Below are 24,520 nucleotides of genomic sequence, written 5' to 3'. Positions count from 1 at the left end.
CTCACAGCAAAACACATCAGCGGTTTTATATCATTGTAAAACAACACTTAGTTACTATGTCTGATGTAACATTATTGGTTAATTATAGCCTGTGATGGTTATAATGGCAATGCTTTGGTCGTCATGGAAACAACACCTCATGACAGGAGAGAGCAGTGGTCAGTAATAATGAGTGTAGGAGTCACTGGTTTATTTCCCAGACTCCTCAGCGCTGCATGTGAGATCATCACTGCCCTCTGCTGGCGGATCTGAAGTACAGGCAGAGCTCGAGTCATGAGGAATCCAGTTCTCCTGGATCTGGAAACACTTCACAGCTCCACGTCAGCATCATCACACCAATCAACACGCCTACATTTACATATCTCATAGTATTCTAAGAAATTAAACAGTCTAGATTGGCTTTATATCCATTTATAACCATTTACAGACAGATCCATGTGTTCAAGTGTAAAACAGTTTTGCTGCTTCAGATTTTTGTGGAAACTGACATTTTATTATACTTTTTTTTCCAGGATTCTTTGATGAACAGAAAGCTCTAAAGAACAGCATGTATTTGAAATAGAATCTTTTGTCACATTATAAATGTGTTTTAATGTCACTTTTGATCAATTTAATGCATCCTTGCTGAATATTCATTGGCATTTCAGTTGATGATTGGTTTTATTATTTTATATTATTATTATTGTAAACTAATACATAACGTTAGTCATGTGCTGACATTTTTTTTTTTGTCAGTCCTACCTATAAAATCTACTTCATGATTGTGTCAACATCTACAATTACTGGTTTTGTTGAAATAATTTTTTATTTATTTAAGATTACTGATGATAACTGAGTTCAACCAACCTGGAAAACATGGTTTTACTGAAGCATAATATATATATAAAGACAGATGTCAGTACTGAGCCGTTTACATGAAAACACTAGATCGCTCTAATAATTAGAAAAGCGAGACTGATTAGCTCTTATAGCCAATTGCTAGCTGGTTAGATTAGTTAGCAGCTCATTGTTTCAGCCTAAAATCAGTACATGATGTTCACTAACTGCATGATTTGTTTTATCTTAGAACTGTACATTTCTGACATATGGACATTATCTCCTCTGAGTACAGATCTCTCTAAATTAGAGGCTTTTTCTGTAAAGCTGCTGTGAAACGATGTGTTGTGAAAAGCGCTATAGAAATAAATGTTAATTTAATTTAATGTTTATGCAACTGAATTATCTCACTGAAAGATCTCTCTATATTCAGGCTGATAGAGAAGCAAGGACAGAAAACGGGAGACAACGGAAAGTAAGAATAGATTTATTAAATAAATGCAGTTGCGAGAGAATGACACTCAACAGCAGTGAGATGGAGAATCAGCAGTTTGACAGTCTTTACATGGAATCATCAGATGGATTTATGGAGACGATTACAGAGAAATAATCTCTTCACAAATACAAATGAATGAAACACTTACACAATAATACACAACATTACCACAAGAAACGAGGAGAGGACAGAGACAGACTGAACTAAAAATTAATCAGTTATCTTCACTCTTATCAGATTGAAACAGCCAGGATTTGTAATAGCTTTTATATTTTCATAAGCAAATATAACAGCAATAGCGTTAATGTAATCATTCATCTTCCCATATATAAACTCTTCATATTCTTCTTTTACTAGTTGACACCACTTAGACTGAAAAAGTGAACAAACTTTTTCTGTGATTTCCTCACTAACATTCAGGTGCTTCACATGTATTTTCAGCTGCTCTGCCTGTTCTTTTCCTAAGTTCTTGAACTCATCAAATGTTTTTTTCTCAGTAGGAAATTTAATGTTGAAATTTAAAAAGAAGCTTATTTCTTTCTCGTTCAGTAAGCTAGATTCAAGCATTTGTTTAATATGTTCTTTAATAGTTCTACTTGTCTTTTTATGTTTTGACTTCCCCTGGAAACATGCAAATGTTGATCTACGGTGATGTTCATTCATCTTTTGTTTTAACTGCAATAATTTATTTTTAATCATAGGATCTTTATCATTAATCAGGACCTTAAGCTGTTCAACTATATTGCCAATTCCATAAAAGTCCTGAAAAACAATGTAAACCTTTATTTTAAATTTATAAAACATTTCCAAAGAGAAACGAACTAACTGGATCATACACGAATCATAACCTTTTCTGCCTATACAAGGATTATATTTTGAAACTATATGAATAGCTTTTATCATTATCTCTCTTCCATTAATTGTTTTCTTTATTTCAGAAATAATTTGATCTTCACTGTGAACCATATCAGTAAGTTTTTTTTCCTCAGAAATATTAATTGGTTTACATGGTCTGATTAAAAAAGGCTTTTCTCCTTTAGATTCAATCACTGCAAAACCACACTGACTGCAAAATATTTCTTTATCAATATTACAATCACATATAAACCCTGAAATCTTAGAAGACATTGAAGAGCAAATCCCTAAAAAGCCTTTCCTAGGCAGATTATCACAAAAATCTAAATCTAAATCTAAATCTGGATGAAGTCTAACTGCATTTCTAACATACTTTTCCCTCTTACTCAAATCGATTATCTTGATGTTGTCATTTTCATCTCTGTAGATCCACGGCTCCTTGTCCTTCCACGACTCCCTCAAACTGACCAAACATTCAGAGAGAAACCAAATCAACACACACACTAATGACTGTAATGATTGACTTCACAGGGTTAATGAGAGCAGAGAAGACTTTAGCATTCAATGTTCTTCCACTAGAAAAGGGAAAACACTTTTATAATGGCTTGTTAATCTATGGTCTGGCAGAACATTTTCCAAAAGTGAATATAGTAAAAATTAGCTTTTAACCACTCCCATAGTGTATGATTACAGAACTAATACCTTTCTTTTTATTAAACACTGATGCAACAACACAGTTTGTGGGGAAAGGCATTTTTGTTAGTTTTATTTTGATTATAAATCATATAAATGTATTGAGAGGTATTTATTGCACAAGCAGGGCTTTTTATCCAATTAATTTGGCAAAAGCAATATGTTTTTATTAGTTCAAACTTGTTAGCCCCAACAACAAGGGCACTTTTTTTTCAGCAAAACTGAAAATCTTACAAAGACATTCTTCTCAAAACACATTTGGCATTTTTGTCTATTCTCATCAGCACATCAATCTACAACATTTTTAAAACATTAAATACTAGATCAACTTACCGAAGAAACAACTTCCAGTTTTTAAGCCTGGTTTGGAAGAAAATTATATCAAATGTGAGTTTTAATGTGTGTTTCCTGATACTGTATAATATATATGTTGTGTTTACCTTCTGGCCTTATACCAGTTTATGTTCATTATCTCTCTCTTACTCCTCATCTATAATGGAAAAGAGGAATCAGAGCCAATTGTTAGCATGATTTCAACCTTAATGTAATCCTCAAACAATAGAAAGTTATTTAAACATTTATATGTATAACAGTACTGTAAGAGCCAACTCAATATCTGAACAGATTGTAAATTCATTATTGTTTCTTTGCTTCGGTTATTGAGGTAACAGTACATTTAATGTGTTATTATATATATGTGTATTTTGTAATGCAATACTGATTTTTCTGTATATTTCTATATTATTTCCTACAATTATTCTGATGCTTTATTCCTGTTATGTTTCTCTATTGGCCACTATTGGAATATATCATATGATACAGGTTGAGATCGGTTCAGATAGGAGTAAGAAACTGGTATCTTACTATCTTCTGTTGCACTTTAGTATTAATATTGTGTTTAGTTTAGTTTGCAGTTATTTATGTTTAGATGTCTAATGTTCTTCTTGTTTTCCAGCACAAATATCTCAACATTCTTAAATCAAGATACATTTACTGGAGAAGCAAAAGGACTGAAGATATAAAGTCTTAATGTCTTGCAGTGAAGTAAAAGTTAATTTGGACTTTGATTCTACAATGAAAGCAAGATTAATTCACAGAGATCAAAGTTGTAACTCACCGCTAGAGAAGAATCATCATCTTTTATTAAAGAAGTAGAATAATTCATTATAATAGTTAAATCATCATCCACACCCGCCACCTGAAAGTCTTCCATCTGAAAAAAAGTAGTAAGTAGAAACATTTAAAAAAGTCTCGCACAACAATAGATAAACTGTTCCTCTGTATCGATTTCTGAATCACTCACTGATTAACAAATACAAGTTTAAATGTTTTTATACGCATGTTTGATTATTGCACAGTGAATGGCTTACATTTTTAAACACATTTCTTAGGTTCACTAAACATTTCATTAGAAGCAGTGAAACCACCAACAGGGCAACACTATGTAAATCTAGCACAGTACATGTTTCTTTTTAATAAATAGAAAAAAAGAAATAGATAGAATAGAAATATAATAGTGTTAGTATTAATGGGTCAAGACTAAAAAGATGCTTTAGTCGTTTCTAAAGACTCAGGTTGAGTTCGGCAGGTCATTCAACAGAAAAGAGACTTTGTGCCTTTGTTTTTTTTGTTTTTTTTTTGCGAATTAAACTTCACATTTGGAACACAACTTGGTTAGACATATGGCTTAGATTTTCTAGCAAAATAGAGTTATAAATTATTTTGTAAAATATCTTCCATTTTTTCTAAAAAAACAAACAAACCCTGTTTAGTTCTGTATGTTTGCTTAACAGTAAACTTAAACTTAGACATAACTTTATGTATTAAACAAAAGTAAACATAACTTTTTTACACTTTCATATTTTAAAACTTAGGTCTGTAAAGCATTCAAGAATCACAACCATTTAAGTTCAGATCTGTGCTGTAAAAGGGGAATGTGACCGTAAACAGGTTAAGAAGTCAGATAATCCTAAACTAATTCAAATAAAGCAGAATTACTCACCACTGCTGTTGTCACAGGAATGCCTGGGGCAGGAGCTCCCGAGACACTCTGGTCCAACCCTAACCCCAACCCCAACCCAAACCCTAACCCCAACACTAACTCTAACACTAACTCTAAACCCAACCTTAACCCAAACTCTGACTCGTGTCTTTGATGGAGAAGGTCTGTATGTCGGTCTACAGAATCCTCACTCTCAATCGATGGAAGCGGCGAGTTTCCACTGGCGCTGGAAGAGTGCTCGAGCTCCTGCCCCGGGTAGATTGCTCTGTTAAAAACTGTTTTTTCGCTGAATTCTTTACAGCTCAATTGATTGCTACTGTTTTTTATCATTGGTAGTTTAGTCGTCTGGGCTTTGCTCTTTTATAGTGTGATGAGGCCACACCCTTTCAAGTTTTGGGATTTCCAAAACCAGTTCCACCAGTGCTGACAAACCAAAGAATGCTGTTCATCTTGATTCACTGACGTAGGGTGACAAACAACGCCAGGAGGGAGAAAGATTGACTGCACTTCCTTGAGCGTGTCATTGATTCATTTAATTTTTATTCAAAGTAAATGCCTTGATAACTTTCTTTCCGATTCTGCACACAAAAACAAAAAATGACAAACCCAATAAAATGTTTGCATGCACAATCACAATGGGGCTAAAGATACAAGTCTGAACATGTTCACGTTCAAATCTGAGCATGATGAATGTGATTTATGGTTATCCATGTCCACTTTATACTCTAACATAACATTGCTGTGATGTGGATTTCCTTTAAGACATATTTAAAGAAAATTTAATTTGCAACAAAAAACTTTGAATATATATACGGTAGTCCTCGTCACTTCCATTAGTTGCTGCTCTAACATCAGACTCTGATTCCCTTTCAAGGGAACTCCCGTTGCGTCGAGAAAATGACGCTGTGGGAACGCTTTGCGTGATGACGTCTTGAAGCACATGTAAAATCAGTCCAATGGTGTGGCGGAACGTCAGAGGCGGGTGACGTCACGTACCAGGAAACTATAAAAGCCGGCCCAAAACAGAAAACGAAAGCTTTCTGAGTCTTCAGTTGCGCTCTGTGTTGAAATCTGTCCTTGTTATTTGGTGTTGTCTGTCTCTATATATATATATATTGATTCAGTTATGGCGAGCAAGCAGCAGTATCGAGTGTGTGTCCATCCCTGCCCGCGTTATTTAACGGGAGGTGACACACACACTCTTTGTGTTGTTTGTTTGGGAGAGGAGCATGCCCAGTCAGCACTCGAGGGTGGTGACTGTGAGCATTGCTGTGCGCTTCCATTGCGTACGCTCCGATCCCGTTTGGCTCGGTTCAATCCCGACCACGTTCCCCAGGGCTCGGGTCCCGCCGCGGCTGAGGCTCGGCGGCGATCTCAGACCTGGGGTTCGCAAATGGATCTGTCAGTGGATGTTGAGACGGGCTCTGCCTTATCTCAGCATCAATCTGACAGATCCAGTGCCTCTCATCAGGGTGCGGAAGCACGCGCTGCGGTTTCTTCCCCCCTGATAGAGGCACCAATACTGCAATTGTCCAGCTCTGAGGAGTTGGATGTTGTGAGTGTTGAAGCTGAGTCTGAGGATTCGCCACCTCAGTCTCATGCGTTTGAGGAACTGCTCGATGTGATTACTAGAGCAGTTGACAGACTTTCTATTGAGTGGCCAGAGGATAGGCAGGACGTTCGCTCGAAAAGTAAGCTCGACGAACGCTTCCTGCCATCTCGTGCTCAGCCTCAGCGAAGAAGCCTGCCGTTTTTCCCCGATCTCCACACCGAGGTGTCGAGATCGTGGGGAAAACCGGTTTCATACAGAGTTTATGCACCACAAACATCTCATTATTCATCTATTCAGAAATATAAAGATTATGGTTATGGGGAGATGCCGAAGGTGGAGGAGACGCTTGCGAGCTATCTCTCTCCAGCAACGGCATCTTCCCTGAAAGCTCCTTCACTTCCCTCTAAACCAGTAAAATATACTTCATCCCTGGTTCATAAATCCTATGCAGCCGCTGGTCAAGCAGCAGCGTGTCTGCATACGATGTCCATTATGCAAGCATATCAAGCAGAATTATTGGGGGATTTAGAGGAGGGCGGGGGAATTGGTCCCGATACAGTGGCTGAACTACGCAGAGCCACAGATTTGTCTCTCAGGGCCACCAAGGAGACCGCTAAATCAATCGGGCGGTCTATGGCAGCCCTGGTGGCCACTGAGAGGCATCTGTGGCTCAACCTGAGTGATATAAAAGAGAAAGAAAAACATGTTCTTTTAGATGCTCCGGTTTCCACTGTGGGTTTATTTGGCGATGCAGTAAACAGTGCAGTAGCTAAATCTCAAGAAGCTGCTAAACAGGCAGCTGCATTGCAGAAACTTCTCCCCCGCCGTTCTTTCTATGAGGCTGCTGAGCGGGAGCAGCCTCACTCCTCTAAAAAGAGCGCTGAGCACCGTGCCACTCAAAAACAGAGCGTTTCCTCCCGTGCTCCCCCACAAAAACCTCGGGGACACGGAGGGCGCGCTCAAACCCAGCAGTCTTCGAGGGGTAGAACGGATCTGCGGACCGTTATTACCGCCAAGAAGGCTGCTGGGAAAAAGTCCTGACGTCCGAGGACCCAGGACAAATGAGGGTAGTCCCCCCCGAAGTAGAGCGGTTAACACCTCATTTTACGGTGCCCGTCTCTCTTCGGTGCCCTCAGGGGGCCGTTCTGCCAACCCTGCCACCTCTGGTGTTACAGGGCGCAGCGGTCTCCGGCGAGCACATATCTCAAGGTCCACCCGGAAACGTAGTGGCCTCGGGATGCCCGCCCCCTCCGAGGAGGGTGCTAGAGCAGTCTGTTCGGTCGTTCCCTGCCGGTTCGCCGTTACAGGGCGTCGAACCGACTACTCAACAGCAACAAAATCCAGAAACCAGTCTCGAGAGGCTGGTACCTCTAGTAGAATCTTTGACAGCGTGGAAGCTACTGTCAAATGTTTCTCGTTGGGTCCTGCAGACCGTGGAAAAAGGGTATCAGATACAATTCAAGAAACGCCCACCTCGGTTTATGGGGGTCCTGCCCACAGTGGTGGGCCCCGAGCAGGTTCTGGTTATGGAACAGGAAGTGAACACTCTGTTAGAGAAAGGGGCCATAGAATATGTACCTCCCTCCAGCAGGGAAACCGGGTTTTACAGCCGGTACTTCATAGTTCCAAAAAAGGACGGGGGATTGCGTCCCATTTTAGATCTTCGAGTTCTGAACGAGACAGTCATGCAGCTCAAGTTCAAAATGTTAACATTGAGGCAGATCGTGCCACAGATCAGGTCCGAGGACTGGTTTGTCACGATAGACCTCAAGGACGCATATTTCCACATATCCATCCGTCCGTGTCATTGGAAGTTCCTGAGGTTTGCTTTCGGGGGCAAAGCATACCAATATCGAGTTCTTCCATTCGGCCTAGCTTTATCACCCCGCACTTTCACCAAATGCATGGATGCAGCTCTGGCGCCACTGCGCCTCCAGGGTATTCGCATTATGAACTACATCGACGATTGGTTGATTTTAGCTCATTCGCATCAGATGGCGGTGCAACATCGAGATGTTGTTCTCGCCCACATGAAAGAGTTGGGGTTACGGCTGAACGCCAAGAAGAGTGTGCTTTCTCCATTACAGAGGACCACTTTTCTAGGCGTGGTTTGGGATTCTGTGTCGATGCAGGCGCGCCTGTCACCGCCACGGATAGATTCCATCCTTGCAGCTGTGAAAAGTGTAAAGCTAGGCCAGCTACTCACTGTCAAACAGTTCCAGAGACTGTTGGGTCTCATGGCAGCAGCTTCCAACGTGATACCTTTTGGACTGCTACACATGAGGCCCCTGCAGTGGTGGCTCAGGACCAGGGGGTTTTCCCCGAGGGGCAACCCATTTCGCACAATCAAGGTCACGCGGCGATGCCTACGTGCCTTGGTTATGTGGAAGAAGCCTTGGTTCCTGTCCCAGGGCCCAGTGTTGGGAGCTCCTTGTCGTCGCAAATTGCTAACGACGGATGCTTCCCTCACGGGCTGGGGAGCGATCCTGGAGGGTCGCTCGGCTCAAGGTCTGTGGGAAGACCATCATCGTTCCTGGCATATCAATCGCCTAGAGATGTTAGCTGTCTTCCGGGCTCTGAGGAGCTTTATCACAGATCTCAGGGGGCACCATGTGTTAGTACATACGGACAACACATCGGTAGTCGCCTATATCAACCACCAAGGGGGTTTGCGCTCGCGCCCGTTATCCAACTTGGCACGCCATATCCTCTTGTGGTCCCAGGGGAAGTTACTGTCACTCAGGGCAGCTTACATCCCCGGGGTACAGAATATAGGAGCAGACACTCTGTCGAGGCAGGGGCCGAGGCCCGGGGAATGGAGGCTCCACCCCGAGGTGGTGGAGCTGATATGGAGGGAGTTTGGCCAAGCACAAGTGGATCTGTTTGCGTCTCGAGAGACGTCTCACTGTCCACTTTGGTTCTCCCTCACGCATCCAGCTCCTCTCGGACTGGATGCTATGGTACAGACGTGGCCGAGGCTACGTCTGTACGCCTTTCCCCCAGTTGCTCTGCTCCCGGGAGTTCTGGAAAGAGTTCGCAGGGACCGGGTCCATCTACTTCTTATAGCCCCGCGCTGGCCGGGCAGAGTATGGTTTCCCGATCTTGTGTCCCTCCTCGACGGGCATCCTCTGGAGTTACCCGTCAGGAGGGACCTTCTGTCCCAGGCAGAGGGCTCGATATTTCACCCTCGGCCAGAACTGTGGAACCTGTGGGCTTGGCCTCTGAGGGGGCCCAGCTCATAGAGTCAGGTCTCTCAACCGAGGTTGTTGAGACCATTCTACAGTCCAGAGCTCCCTCCACGAGGAAACTTTATGCCCTGAAGTGGAGAGTTTTCACTTCCTGGTGTAGTGACCGTCGGTTGGACCCAGTCCACTGCCCAATTGGTACAGTGCTGGAGTTCCTGCAGGACCGGTTCACTGCAGGTCTGACCCCGTCCACTTTAAAGGTTTATGTGGCGGCCATAGGTGCTTACCACATTCCTTTGGGTGGAATGTCTGTGGGGAAAGACCCTCTGGTATCTCGTTTCCTTCGTGGCACTTGGAGGCTGAGGCCTGCAGTTCGCTCGAGGGTGCCACCTTGGGATTTGTCCTTTGTGCTACAAGGCTTATCCCAGGCCCCCTTTGAGCCCATTGAGGAGGTTCCTGAGAAGTTTCTTACTCTGAAAGCTCTTTTCCTTCTGGCTATTTCTTCTCTTAAGAGAATAGGGGATCTTCAAGCATTGTCGGTGGCTCCGTCATGCTTAGAGTTTGCTCCGGGTATGGTTAAAGCGTTCCTTCATCCGAGACCGGGTTATGTCCCCAAGGTCCCCACTAATGTGGCTAGACCTATTGTTCTGCAGGCTTTCTGTCCTCCTCCCTTTCAAAATGCTGACCAGGAGGCTAATAATTTGCTTTGCCCTGTGCGGGCGTTAGACGCTTACGTCCACAGAGCTGCCCTGTGGCGTAAAAGTGATCAATTATTTGTGTGCTTTGGGTCCCCTAACAAAGGGGGCCCGGTGTCTAAGCAAAGGATGAGCAAGTGGGTGGTCGAGGCTATCTCACTTGCTTATGAGGCGGCTGGGCAGCCTTCTCCTTTGGCTGTCCGGTCGCACTCGACGAGGAGTATGGCGGCCTCTAAGGCCCTTATTTCAGGAGTTTCTTTACAGGACGTCTGTGATGCGGCAGGCTGGTCCTCACCGCACACTTTCGTCAGGTTTTACTCTCTGGATCTAGACTCTGCTCCAGGGTCTCATGTTTTGTCTTCCTAGTGCTGCTCTACGGATTTCACACAGGACAGACATTTGTAGCTATGGAGGCGTTGGTATAGACGTTCCCACAGCGTCATTTTCTCGACGCAACGGGAGTTCCCTTGAAAGGGAACGCCTCGGTTACGACTGTAACCTCGGTTCCCTGAAGAGGGAACGAGCGTTGCGTCGCCCTGCCATATCTCCTTCATGCCTGTCAGCTCGACTTCAGACTTTTACGAAGCTTTCGTTTTCTGTTTTGGGCCGGCTTTTATAGTTTCCTGGTACGTGACGTCACCCGCCTCTGACGTTCCGCCACACCATTGGACTGATTTTACATGTGCTTCAAGACGTCATCACGCAAAGCGTTCCCACAGCGTCATTTTCTCGACGCAACGCTCGTTCCCTCTTCAGGGAACCGAGGTTACAGTCGTAACCGAGGCGTTCTTCTGTGTTTGACTGATGGGAAGAATCTGTGGTGTACGGTTTGGGCTCTCGGTTTCGTTGTGAAACAAACAGAAAAACACACTGAAATCACTCTGAATTCTGGGAATGTTAATTTTAATTCAGTGTGTCATAATCAGTCAAATAACTGGATTTAGGGATACACTTTGCAGTACGTTTTTATTAGTGTTATATTCCATTGAATTAGAAGTGCCTTTCTTGAGGCACTATAATGAACAGATCTGGTTATTAATTTCATCGTCATCAGTCAAACATGTTTGAATCAGGGCGCCACTTTATAGGAAACAGAAACAGATTAATTATTGTTTGACTATAAAACAAAGCATTTGAGGTCTATACACAGAAATGAAACAGTTTTGTGGCATACTACTTGGCCACTATGGATGTTTGCTGTAACATTATATATCATTCATTGTTTCATTGTGTAATTCATTTATATAATTTATATTGTTGATCTGCCTTATTTAGGGTGGACAATGATGCAATTTTCTTCTAGAAACAAACTTTGTTGTATTATTTTCATGTTATCAATGTGAAGCTGCTTTGATACAATCTGTTTGTAAAAAGCGCTGTATAAACAAAGGTGACTTGACTTGACTTCATTAGAGTCTCACCTGTCCCTCATTGCCACTGTGTACTTTGTCTTGTGTTAACATTGCTAACACAAGACTAACAAAGAATTGAAAGCTATGGATTACCTAACAGAAAGTAGCCTTGCAGAGGAAAACTGTGCTCCATTTATCAAGATGGACATCCAGTGGAGTATTTTGTATAAGAGTTCCTCAGGTATAGCCATATGGCTTCATGAGATGACGTGCAACTGATGGACTGTTTTTGGAGCGGCTTGGACTCTAATTTTAGGTAATTGCAACTGGACCCTAGCTCACTTCTCTCCATTTACAGTGTGAATTGCAGTCGTGGAACCCTGTAATCCCACAGTTCCCATCATGCCTCATCACGTCATAGCCTTCACACAAGTCTTCAGCCATCATGCCTGTCACCAGATCCGTCTTGCGGTGGAAGAGACTAGAGTCTTGGGCTGCACACAACTTTCCTGATTCCCCCGAGTGGAAACATCCACAGAGGCTGTTTCTGAGCACTCCGTGTCCCCTAACGGATCCGCTGTGGACACAGAGGCCGACACTGAACTCCCTAACTGTCCAGATACCACCATGGAGGTCGCCCCAGAACTCCCTGCTTGCCCTGATATGGCCACGGAGGCCATTACTGACTTACCAGCCTGTTTCGTTTCAGCCAGAGAGAAATTCCAGAGTCTGTTCCAGAAAGAGAAATTCCAGAGTCTGTTCCAGAAAGAGAAATTCCAGAGTCCGTCCAGAGAAATACATTTAAATCATTTAAAGGTACCTGGAGGAACCTTTTGTGGTTCTTCACTTTGTCACACCGGCGGAACCGTCTGTAGATCCTCTAGGCACCCTTTAATAGGAGCGGTTCTCTGAGGAACCACACAGGTTTCCTGAGGAACTCTTATATTAGGCACTGTGTGGAACCACTTTGGGTGCCTCCAGGAACCACTTTTATTTTTAATGTTGTTACTATGGTTACCATTAACCTCTATTATAATAAACAAACTGAACCAAATACAAAATAGGTATTGTTTATTACATATTTTAGATCAATTTTAATACATACACTTCCATGCACGTGGGAAAAAAAGCTATTAATAGATGAATATCAATGAATGGAATATACAAGAAATAGTATAATACATGAGCAAGATGAATAATCACTGAGGAATCAAAAATACAAAAATGGTGTGCACATCCCAAACACCCAGATTGGGCGCAGGTGCTGGACAACTGAAAGATATAGACAAATAAAGAAGTGTGAAGTCCGCACACTGAAAATTACTGCTCCAAAAGAATTTATTCAAGCAACGTTTCGACCCTCAGGTCCTCATCAGGCACAATGTCAATGTAGAGTGAAGTCAACTTTAAATAGACACAGGTGATCACCTTAATTAGGCACACCCAAGAAATCATGTGACAAATACAAGTCATGTGACAAATACAAGTCATGTGACAAATACAAGTCATGTGACAAATACAAGTCATGTGACAAATACGAGTTACTTTTTTTTTTACTTTTTTTTTAATCACTATAAAAATCCTAAATCCTCATTCAACCCTAAAGGTGACAAAGTATTTAAGGTATAAATCCAAAAACATTCCCTCTGTAATCATTTCTTCTCATAATCTCCTCCTCTTGAGGGTTTTGTTACCTTTTCTATACCAATATCTATGCTAACGTTATGCTATCTGGCTGTCTGCCTATCTCTCTCTATACTAGCCTATCTATCTATCTATGTATTTATCTATCTATCTATCTATCTATGTATTTATCTATAATCTGCGCTATCTGAATACTCTCGTCTGTTACTCGTCTCTCTAGTCACTCTCAATGCTCTCAAGGCGGGCTTTGGTAAATTCTCTCCCCAAGGTGACGTAATGCAATGCATTGTGGGGGAAAGGAGAATCGTTGCAAACCGCTGTAAGATAGTACCTACTTTTTTGTATTATATTCCGTTTTGTGATACCCAACAAGCAAATTGCACAAATTCGTTTGAAAAATTAACTCTGCAACACGGCCTTTAAGCCATTTTTATAGTGATAAAAAAAAAAAAAAATGTGTAACTTGTATTTGTCACATGACATACAGGTCACAGGCCATACAGGTCACAACAAGCAGAAAACATTTTCCATTATAACAGTATTAAGGTGCAGTAAAATTATCTGTTGTTCTGTGAATGTTCACTGGTGAATTCCAGTCATTTCCATCAGAATCCACACGCAATCTGCAATTTCCTGTGTGGTAAAAAATGTCACTATGGGACCAAGTTGGTCACTGGAAATCTCTGGATTTGACCAACAGAAAGCTGCTTGAAAGTGACTCCTGTGTGAGCTGCACTTCATACATTACGTCACTACACTGCTGACAATGGTCAATCGACCCTTTTGCCTGTGTAATTTCACGAAATTCACAAATGTGACATAAAACATAAAATGCAATCAATAATAAAATCTTCACAAGGGACATGTGAGGTATTAACGAGTTAGAAAAGTGAAGAGGTGCAGCAGCTTCGATTCCGTTTGTTTTTCCCCTTTTCTGGTGGATGGTCCAGGCTCTTCAGTGACTTTCAGGTCTACAGGAGGATTGTTATTCTTGTTCAAACTTGTGTTTCAGTTTACAGAGATCCCTGCAAAGCACAACATTTACTGTTAGTAATGTTGTTAAAAATATAGTTGTGAACTTAAAATAATTTCCTCAGTTTTGTGACATTTTAAATCTGTTTGACGTTCTGTCTGTGGAACCCAAAAGCAGATCTCAAGCATAATGCAACCCCAGTCACTGTCGCTTTCACTGCATGAAACACAAGCAGAAAACAATTGTGTAAATCATTCACGAAACCATTCTTATGTACACTTGTCTAGTTCAATTCAATGCAACAATTTATGTGAAAGTTGATCAATATTCTGTTGAGCTCCAAAAATGTCCCAGAAAAGATTCACAGCTCATGTGTTATGAGTTGTGTTGTAAGTCTTCTGAAGCCATATAATAGCTTTTTTTTTAAAAAAGACTAAACTTAAAGTTATAATTCAAAAGTCTTATATTCAAATGCAAATGATTAAGGTATAAGAAAAAATGCATAGCATTATTGGCGCCAAACCTGTGATATTTTTTTACATGTAAAAATAACATGAATGAGATTTGAGAGCATGAGGGAAGATTTTCAGAGAATAACTGTTTAAGAAAACACAAGTACACAGTCAAACAATACAATTTCACACAGAAGTTCATAGTAATAAAGTACATGTGGTACAGGTAACTTACTGTAGTTCAATGTTGCCTCTGAAATGTTCAGATTATTTTAGAAATGTACTGGTTGTTCTGGAGAAACAAAAGAACAAGGCTGATTATATCCATTCACAACATATTTATTGGCCAGTTTTATCGGCTTTAAAAGGCTATTTAAAACACATTATTTCTGTTTTCTGTGCAGACTTTAAGACGGGCTCAGACTACAGGAGTTTTAAAATCCTGACCAATTATGAAATCTGGTTGCATCAGGAACATAAGGACAATCTTTGTTTCGCCAGTAAATGTATCTTGATTTAAGAATGTTTAGATATCAAACCCTGTCAATGAAGAGTTTGTGTTTTCCTTTTAACTGATCAAACCTGATTCACAGATTCTGTACATCGTCATCATCATCATCATCATCATAATCTCATCAGACAAATATGTTTAGGAAAATCAGGGCGTCACTTTATAGCAAACAGAAACACATCTGAAGTGAGAAACACACACATTAACACACCTGTGATGGGCATTTACTGCCAGAGATGATTAGTAGTGAAAGAAAGTTATGCCGCTTTATGCAGGAAAAAACTCACCTGAGAACCAAATTTCCAATAAAAGTTTTAAAATATCAAATAAAAATACTCTAAAAATAAAAAGGTCTATATACTCTCACAGCAAACACATCAGTGGTTTTATATCACTGTAAAACGGCACTTAGTTACTATGTTTGATGTAAGATTATTGGTTAATAATATCCTGTGATGGTTATAACGACAATGCTTTGGTCGTCATGGAAACAACACCTCATGACAGGAGAGAGCAGTGGTCAGTAATAATGAGTGTAGGAGTCACTGGTGTATTTCCCAGACTCCTCAGCGCTGCATGTGAGATCATCACTGCCCTCTGCTGGCGGATCTGAAGTACAGCTAGAGCTCGAGTCATGAGGAATCCAGTTCTCCTGGATCTGGAAACACTTCACAGCTCCACGCAGTGGCGTAACGATGATGTGATATGATGACAGCATTTTCATTTTAAAGTGGAGTATCCCTTTAAGATCCAGATAGCGCACACAGAGAGAGACAACTCTGTCCCATTGAGCTCCTGAGATGGCTTTTATCAGTTTCAGTTTTGAGAAAGAAGGATCTGCAGAGCTGCTACTACCAGCGGTCGCTTCAGGCGCTTTACTCGCTTCACTCTCTTGCTCCATCTCGATCTCGATCTCCCCCTGTGTCATCATCTTTTTAAAGAAGCTTCCTATTTTTGGTAATTATTAATTAATTGATCAAATTCCTCTTTTCGTTTGCGCTTTTGAAAGGCACTTTTGTAGTTAAAATTTGACAACTCCATATCTGTCTCAAGTTCAACGTTTTTTACTGTTTTGCACGCAATGCGCATGTTCACCCGGGGATTCCCCAGTCCCGATTCGAAACAAATTACAGCAAATTCATCATTGTTCATTTCAAACATTTATTTAATGATCAGTCAAATATGTTGTTGTCATTATTTATTTAAATCAATTCTCAAAACATTAAAATGCGATCAGACTAAAAGTAGTAAAATGCGTTAGGGGGACCCGGCTGTCAATCAATATCTTCCAGTAACGCGGGCGGCCCCTGATTGGTCCGGGCCCATAAGCAACCGCTTACCCTGCTTACCGATAGTTACGCCTGTGGCTCCACGTCAGCATCATCACTCAAATCAACCTGCTTACATTTACATATATTTGCAGGAAGCAGAATTACTGTCTTTATATCCGTTTAACAGAGACAGATGAATTCGTAAGGAAATCAGGATGTAGTCTAGTGACATATTCAGGCCACAAGATGTCGCCCTTGGGTCAGCAACGCCTGGAAAGCCAGTACAAAGACAAGCTGAACACTCTTGAGTTTCAAGTCATAGAGCAAAATGCCTGTGCAATTCTAGGAAGAGAATCATGCAACACTTTGGGAGTGATAAAAAGAATGTATGAAATAACAAGAGACACCTCAAAAGATATTCTGAGTGAATTTGAAGATTTGTTTACAGGACTGGGTTGTGTTCCAGGGGTCCACCACATTCAGACAAAGCCTGAGGTCATGCCAGTGATTCATGCACCCAGGAAAGTTCCAGTGGCCTTGAAAAAAGACATTGAAAGAGAACTGAAACGTATGGAAGAGATGGGTGTCATCAAAAAACAGACTGAGCCCACAGAATGGGTAAATAGTATGGTGACAATAGTAAAACCCAACAAGATTAGGATCTGTATAAACCCTCAAGATCTAAACAGAGCAATACGATGGGAACATTATCCTCTTAAAACGCTTGAGGAAGTTGTTGCAGAAATGCCCAGAGCCAAGATATTCTCTGTGGTGGATGCAAATCAGGGATTTTCCAGATCCAGTTCTAAACTCTGTACATTTAACACACCCTTGGGGAGGTACAGTTTTACAAGGCTTCCTTTTGGGATTTCATCAGCTCCAGAGGTGTTCCAAAGGTGTTTGTCTCAGCATCTGGAAGGAATGGAAGGAGTAGTTCATGTAATGGATGACATTTTGGTGTGGGGAGAAGACAAAAACTCACACGACTGCAGACTGAGGAAGTTGTTAGAAAAACTGAGAAGCATAAACCTGAAACTGAACAGAAACAAATGCAAGATTGGCCTAAGTGAAATCAGCTATGTAGGTCACGTGCTGAGCAAAGACGGACTGAAACCTGACAATGAAAAAGTAAGAGCTATTCTTGAGATGCCGGAGCCACAGGACAAGTCAGCCCTGCAGAGGTTCTTAGGCATGTTGCAGTACTTAGCAAAGTTCATCCCAAATCTTTCAGAAGTGACTGCACCTCTCAGAAAGCTGCTGGAAGGAGAAACACTCTGGCATTGGGAGAGTATACAACAAGACAGTTTCAATCGTCTGAAAGTGCTAGTGAGTACAGCACCAGTGTTGAAATTTTATGATGTGAGCCAGCCAGTTACCTTGTCTGTGGATGCCAGCTCAGAAGGTCTAGGAGCTGTGATTCTTCAGGAGGGACAGCCAGTAGCGTACGGCTCGAGAGCACTAACAGATTGTGAAAAAAAACTATGCACAAATTGAAAAAGAGCTGTTAGCAATTGTGCATGGCTGTGAAAAATTCCACCAATATCTGTATGGACGCTGCATTCAGGGTGAGTCCGACCACAAGCCGTTGGAGATCATTTTCAAGAAGCCACTCCATAAAGCTCCGTCCAGACTGCAAAAAATGATGATGAGACTGCAAAAGTATAGCCTGATGGTGAGATATGTTCCAGGAAAGGTGTTGCACATTGCAGATGCATTGAGCAGAGCTTACTTTTAAGAGCATTGCACTCAGGACAGCAAAGAAGAGGACGAGATGGAAGTGAGTTTTATACTTCACCAGTTACCTGTTTCAAAAGAAAAAAAAGAACAGTTTCAGTCAGCGACTGTAGAGGATGAAGAACTGAGATTAGTCAGAGAAGCAGTTCAGTCAGGGTGGCCAAACTCACGAGGACAAGTACCAAAACCTATCCAGCAGTACTGGACCTTTAGAGAGGAACTGAGTTACACAGATGGACTATTGTTCAAAAATTGGTAAACTAGTAGTCCTAAACAAAATGCGAGATGAAATGCTTGAAGGAATCCATGAAGCACACAAGGAAAGAGCCAGAGACGTTTTGTTCTGGCCAGGGATGGCAAAGCAAATTGAAGATGTTGGCAAATTGAAGATGTTGTCAGTAAATGTGACATCTGCAATAAGCACAGAAACAGCAATTCCAGAGAGCCACTTGTGTCACGTCCTGTCCCAGAAAGAGCATGGTCAAAGCCTGGAATGGATTTGTTTCACTTCAGAGATGCTGATTACCTCCTCGTTGTGGACTACTTTTCCAAGTCCCCCGAAATCGCTAAATTAAATGATATGACAAGCAAGCAAATAATTGCAGTTCTCAAATCAATGTTCGCCAGACACGGAGTGCCAGAAGAGCTCTTTTAAGATAATGGTAGACAGTTTGTAAGTGCTGAAATGCGAGCGTTTGCAGCCAGCTGGGAGTTCATTCATACTACCTCAAGTCCTGGATTTCCGCAGTCAAACGGTCAGGCAGAGAGGGCAGTGCAAACAATAAAAAATCTGCTGAAAAAAGCACAAGACAGTAGATCCATACCTTGCTCTCCTGGAGTATAGAAACACACCGTTGAATGGAATAGGCCTTTCCCCTGCACAGTTACTCATGGGAAGAAGACTGAAGTCAAAGATTCCAGTGTCAAAGAAACTGCTGATACCCAAGGTTTTCAGACAGGTGCGTAACAGACTGAGACACAAGCAAGTCAAACAAAAGAAATACTTTGATCGTGGGACAAGAAAGCTACCGGAATTGAAGAAAAATGAAAGAGTGAGAATTAGACAGGATAGCAAATGGCAACCTGCAGTGGTTCTCGTCAAACTTCAACAACCAAGATCTTACATTGTTCAAACACCAGGCAGTCGCATCTTCAGAAGGAATAGAAGAGGTTTGCTGAAAACAAAGGAGACAGTGTGTCCTTCACCTCAAACTGAAGTTGTGGAAGACTTACCTGTTCCTTCACCAGATTTTGAGCAGAATTCAGAGCAGGAAAACAATGTGGACAATAACGCCAGTGCAAGTTGTTGGTCTTCTGAGAATGCCAAGAGTTCACCTGTAGGAAATCATCAATTTCGTGCAGTGGGTAATGAGAGACTGTCAAGATTTGGTAGGCCTATCAGAGTGCCTAGTAGGTACCTGGAGTAATTCAGTATAGTGCCAAGACTAAGAGTAACTCAAGTTTATGTTGTGTGCAAGTTATGTTAAAAAAAAAGAAAAAAAGGGAGATGTCATGTATTATGTGTACATGTTGTAGTGTGATTGTGTGAACACTGTGAGGCGCCATTGCGTCACCATCTGTGTTAGATAGACACACACAAGTAAAGATAGTTCAGTTCAACCACATGCTGTTTCCTGTCTTCGATACATTACAAGGCCCTTTCGGTTTCTCCCACGTGCCTTGAATTTGCACCCGGTATGGTCAAGGCGTTCTTATACCCTAAACAGGGATATGTCCCTAAGGTGCCCACCATTATCCCGAGGCCTATTGTGCTGCAGACTTTCTGTCCTCCCCCGTTTACTTCTTGGGACCAGGAAAAGCTGAACCTCTTGTGTCCAGTGCGAGCATCATCCGATCAGCTATTTGTCTGCTTTGGATCCCCCAAGAAAGGTCTTCGTGCCTCTAAGCAGACAGTTAGCAAGTGGATAGTCGAGGCTATTTCTCTTGCTTATGAGTCCTCTGGCCAGCCGTGCCCTTTGGTGGTCAGAGCTCATTCCACTAGGAGTATGGCGGCCTCTAAAGCCCTTTTATCTGGGGTTTCTCTCCAAGAGGTTTGTGATGTGGCGGGTTGGTCCTCACCGCTCACATTCGGGAGATTTTATAGCCTGGACCTGGATGCTGCCCAGGGTCTCATGTGCTTACTGCTTAGTGTTAGTTTTGACAACAGGCTGACACTCAGGCATTTGTAAGTCTGGCGGTTTGGGTATTCTCGTTCCCATGGCGACATTTCGACGCAGCGCGAGTTCCCTCGAAAGAGAACGTCTCAGGTTACGACCTGCTGCGAGATGCTGCGTCACCCTGCCTTACTTCCTGCATTCCTGTGATCGACTTGCTTCTGGTTACAGTCGTAACCTGAGACGTTTAGGTGGTCTTGACTACAACACTACTAACATATAATTATGTTATTAGTTGAAAGCTCTCTACTCAGGCTGATAGAGTTGATGATAATTCTCCGTTAGAGATTCAATCTCAAGCAGGAAGAGAAAACAGGAGACAAAGGGAAATAAGAATACATTTATTAAATAAATGCAGCTGTGTGTTTGTTGAGAATGACAATCAACAGCAGTGAGATGGAGAATCACCAGTTTATGGAAACATCTCGTCTTATACTCGAGAGAAAATCTCTTCACAAATACAAATGAATTACACACTTTTTGAACAAAACAAAAAAATGCAGAAAAATAAGTGAAATTACCAGCAAAGCTGTTAAAGTAATCACTGAACGTCTCATATATAAACCTTTCATATTCTTCCTCAACTAGTTCACACCACTTGGAATGAAAAAGCGAACAAACTTCATCAGAGTAGATGTTTTGTTTTTTTGACATACATAGCCTAACCCAGTGGTTTTGCCTCCCTTTAAACCTTTTTAAAAATCTTTTTTTTTTAAATCTGTTATTATTTTATATATATATATACATAAAATTATTTATATTTATTTTATTGTTATTATATATTATATATATAAGCGGAAATATTTGTTTACATTGAAAAAAACGTGCAATGAAAAACAGGAATAATTGCCTTCGTTGCCGCTTTATAAAGGCAGAGTGCTAATTGTTATTCACGCACTTGAACATAACGACTAGCAAATTAGATACATTTGCCTGATTTGCATCACAAGATAAAAGTTTATATAGTCTTTTCTTACATTTCTTAAACTTTACAAAACCATGATTTTTAAAACCATCAAAAGTAATTTCAATCTGATCAAATCTAAATAAATCTGATACAATATTTTTAACTTTTTCTTTGTTTTTAGGATAGTTAATATTTTTAAAAAATGGGCTAAGATTATATTTTGGTTTGCCTGTAATCTTTGAGAAATACATTGAGAATGGTTTATTTTGAATTTCATGAATAACTTTTTTGTAAATCGGGTCAATTAATTCCTTGTCAACAATTTCTTTTTTTCTTTTCTTGGAGACAATTGCATAATTGCTTCTAAATGTTTGGGATTCATAAGTGTAAGTGCAATCTTTAAGAGGCTTATAAGGTAAATGCTGTATATATGGGCCACTAATTCCCCAGGGCTCACTACAGCCAATAATCATTATCATTCCATGCTTTTCATATAGTTTGTCTTCAATATCAGTGGCTTGATTTTGGCAGGACTTCTTGTTGATCCTTTTAAAACAGAGTGTATAATAAGAGTATATCAGTGCCATCCTATACCGACAATCACTTTCACATAAAATATCATTTAGTTGTTCAAATATTTTATCTTCACTGTGTATTTTACCCCCTTGTTCTGGCTTATATATTTTTGGACATTTTTCAGTGCTATTTGGTATGTTGTCCCAATTATCCTCATCAATTGAGCCATCCTCCCTTATTAAAATCATAAAAGCAAACTGTTCTTTTTCTGAAACTGTACACATTTTCATATACTTTAATATATTCTTTGTAATACAATTTTTGTACAGAATAATTAGCATTTGTTTCTAGATGAATAATATTTTTTAAGCATGAAATCTTATTAAATTTGAAAACCAAATCTCCACAAGGTTTATACATCTTTTCAAACTGTGGAGTAACAGGAAACTCAGAACTGGGCGGGAGATTGGGATTCACATCCGCAGTGTTGGGGTTGTGGGCGGGGTTGTGGGTGGGGTTGTGGGCGGGGTTGTGGGCGGGGTTGTGGGTGGGGTTGTGGGCGGGGTTGTGGGCGGGGCTTCCCTCCATGTCCTCAGAAACCACAAGCTCTCGCCCGGCAACACACGGTGTTGCTGGCTCACACACCTGGCTAAAGTCTCTGTAGGGTCCGTGGTCCGAGGCGAGGCTTGGCGACGTCTCTCTTCCTGGCTCGTCCATCGCGGCGGGCCGACCTCCACTGTCTGCCATGAGCTCGCGTGGCTAAACCCTGGGGCTGGTGTCGTCCTTGCTCTTCAGCATCTAAATCAGAGAACGACAAGATCATTTTAAATATACTTACAGAGAAATCTGGTCAGAGGTCAGAACAAGGCAAGAGTCTTCTGGTGAAGAACTCTTTAATACAATACAAGTCAAGTCACCTTTATCTACTGCTTGTCTTCTTGTCCTTGCCCTTCCTCCTCCTCATTCTTATCCCTCTTCCTTCATGTCTTTCTGGATCCATTGTTCCAAAACGCAATAAACTGATTTGGGCCCTTTTATATATCTATTGAAGGATCTGATTGATGTGTGTTAAATTTTGACTCTTAGTGTTTCCACCTGGGTAATTGTGTGTAACTGAGCTGAAGCTGTGCTGACTTGAGTGAACAATATTGAATGCTAGTGCTTTATACATGACCACATGGTCTAGGCAATGAGAAATGAAGGGATTTGTGTGTAGAGTTTTGCAGTGACAGTTCAACAAATCTGTGTCAAAACAGGGAATAGTGTTTATAGTTTAGTGAAATGGGTGTGCTTTTTGGTAAATGGTGTTATGGTTTTGAAATTTTAGTTCAAAAGCCTGGTTATAGTGTTTAAGCAATCGAGAAAAACTGTAATTGGAATGTTATGTTTTTATTGGCCCGACCCGCGGATTATGATCCACGCCGCACTATCGGCAAACTATACGGTAGGCTAATGCAATATTTTTTTATGTTTATTCTGATGTTTTATTCCTGTAATGTTTCTCTATTGGCCACTATTGGAATATATCATACGATACAGGTTGAGATCGGTTCAGATAGGAATGAGAAAATTATTATTATTATTATTATTATTATTATTATACATTTTATTTATAGGCGCCTTTCTTGACACTCAAGGTCACCTTACATCATCCTCAACAACAATAACAATATTTAAATAAAAACAATGAAATACAATACAATTAAAAAAGAAGATGCAGTTGTGATCAATGGATATAAGCTATGAGTTTTTGAGTTTGGATTTGAAAAGTGTGAGAGAATCAGTGTTACGGATGTCCGGTGGAAGCGAGTTCCAGAGGAGCAGAGGAACTGAAAGCGGACACGGGGAACAGTGACGTGAATAGAAGAAGAGGATCTAAGAGTACGAGCGTGTGTGGGTATATGAAGGGGCTAAATTATGAATGACTTTAAAAGTAAGGAGAAGTATTTTATAGTTGATATGGTAAATGATAGGGAGCCAGTGGAGCTGTTGTAAAATAGGAGTGATATGTGATGAATAGAAGGGGTACGAGCAGCTGAGTTTTGGACTCCTGCCCGGAGAGCAGCGCGTAATACACTAAAATAACAGCGATTTGAACCTATTGAGTACTCCTGCCCTGAGAGCAGCGTGTAATACACTAAAATAACAGCGATTTGAATCTATTGAGAAACGTTACTCCTGCCCTGAGAGCAGCGCTAAGGCGGGAGATGAGATGTATCAGTTTGACCGTTGAAATATTGCGGAGATTTTAATAATTTCTGTTCACGCATATCACAAGATCTTCACAAGATTAAACCTTAGCATGGTTAAATCTCAGAATAGTGACACAGATGCTGTCAGATCTTGATCATGTTTGTTGCTGCGTGCAGATGTCAAGCGTTTTACCTTCTAAAGACTGTGTGTGTTCCTGTTTCCACTGTTGTAGGCCTCTGTGTGTGTCACACCCTTCCTCTCACATTTGAATAGAGTTGCGGCAGAAAGTGAACAGACACAGATCACCCTGAAGCCGTCGTCTGCAGGTAAGAGATGCACATAATCTCTATCTGTGTTTGTCGAGTGTATGAAAGTACAGTAATTCCATCACTGATGTGAGTCTGACAGATGCTGCTCTCTTTAAAGGAGAAACAGCCTGAAACTTTCAGATCCTGATCAGATGATGTGCACTAATCATTTAAACAGCTTTAGTTGATTG

The 24,520-nt window shown here is 41.1% G+C and overlaps 2 protein-coding genes across 17 annotated transcripts in view; one reads left to right on the top strand and one right to left on the bottom strand.

Annotated features, from left to right (window-relative positions):
- Positions 1 to 5,236, bottom strand: part of LOC309511386 (uncharacterized protein) — a 256,220-nt gene extending 250,984 nt beyond the window's left edge. The window contains exons 1-6 of one of the 8 annotated variants that reach the window (XR_014210591.1): positions 4,982 to 5,231; positions 4,863 to 4,945; positions 3,978 to 4,073; positions 3,301 to 3,350; positions 3,194 to 3,220; positions 1,288 to 2,630 (exon numbers count right to left, since the gene is read on the bottom strand). Coding sequence is in view for 3 of the 8 variants with exons in the window: in XM_082186599.1 (XP_082042725.1) it covers positions 4,863 to 5,192 (330 nt within the window). In the remaining 5 variants the exon portion in view is untranslated. Of the gene's footprint in view, positions 1 to 1,287; positions 2,631 to 3,193; positions 3,221 to 3,300; positions 3,351 to 3,977; positions 4,074 to 4,862 lie in introns of those variants that run through there. The other 7 variants (XR_014210588.1, XR_014210589.1, XR_014210590.1 and 4 more) reach the window with 7 other exon arrangements.
- The window catches only part of LOC309511410 (phospholipase A and acyltransferase 3-like), a 111,708-nt gene that overhangs the window by 43,675 nt on the left and 43,513 nt on the right, over positions 1 to 24,520 (top strand). For 6 of the 9 annotated variants that reach the window (XM_082186652.1, XM_082186657.1, XM_082186651.1 and 3 more), the window contains exon 1: positions 24,248 to 24,347. The exons of 2 other annotated variants lie outside the window; for them this stretch is intronic. The gene's annotated coding sequence lies outside the window, so the exon portion shown is untranslated. Of the gene's footprint in view, positions 1 to 24,247; positions 24,348 to 24,520 lie in introns of those variants that run through there. One more of the 9 variants, XM_082186658.1, reaches the window with a different exon arrangement.

Source organism: Leuciscus leuciscus (genome assembly GCF_965113295.1).
Source record: "Leuciscus leuciscus genome assembly, chromosome: 12".
In the NCBI taxonomy this organism is placed as follows: domain Eukaryota; kingdom Metazoa; phylum Chordata; class Actinopteri; order Cypriniformes; family Leuciscidae; genus Leuciscus; species Leuciscus leuciscus.
The sequence above is the reverse complement of the archived record's forward strand: the minus strand, read 5'-3'. Positions and strand labels throughout refer to the sequence as shown.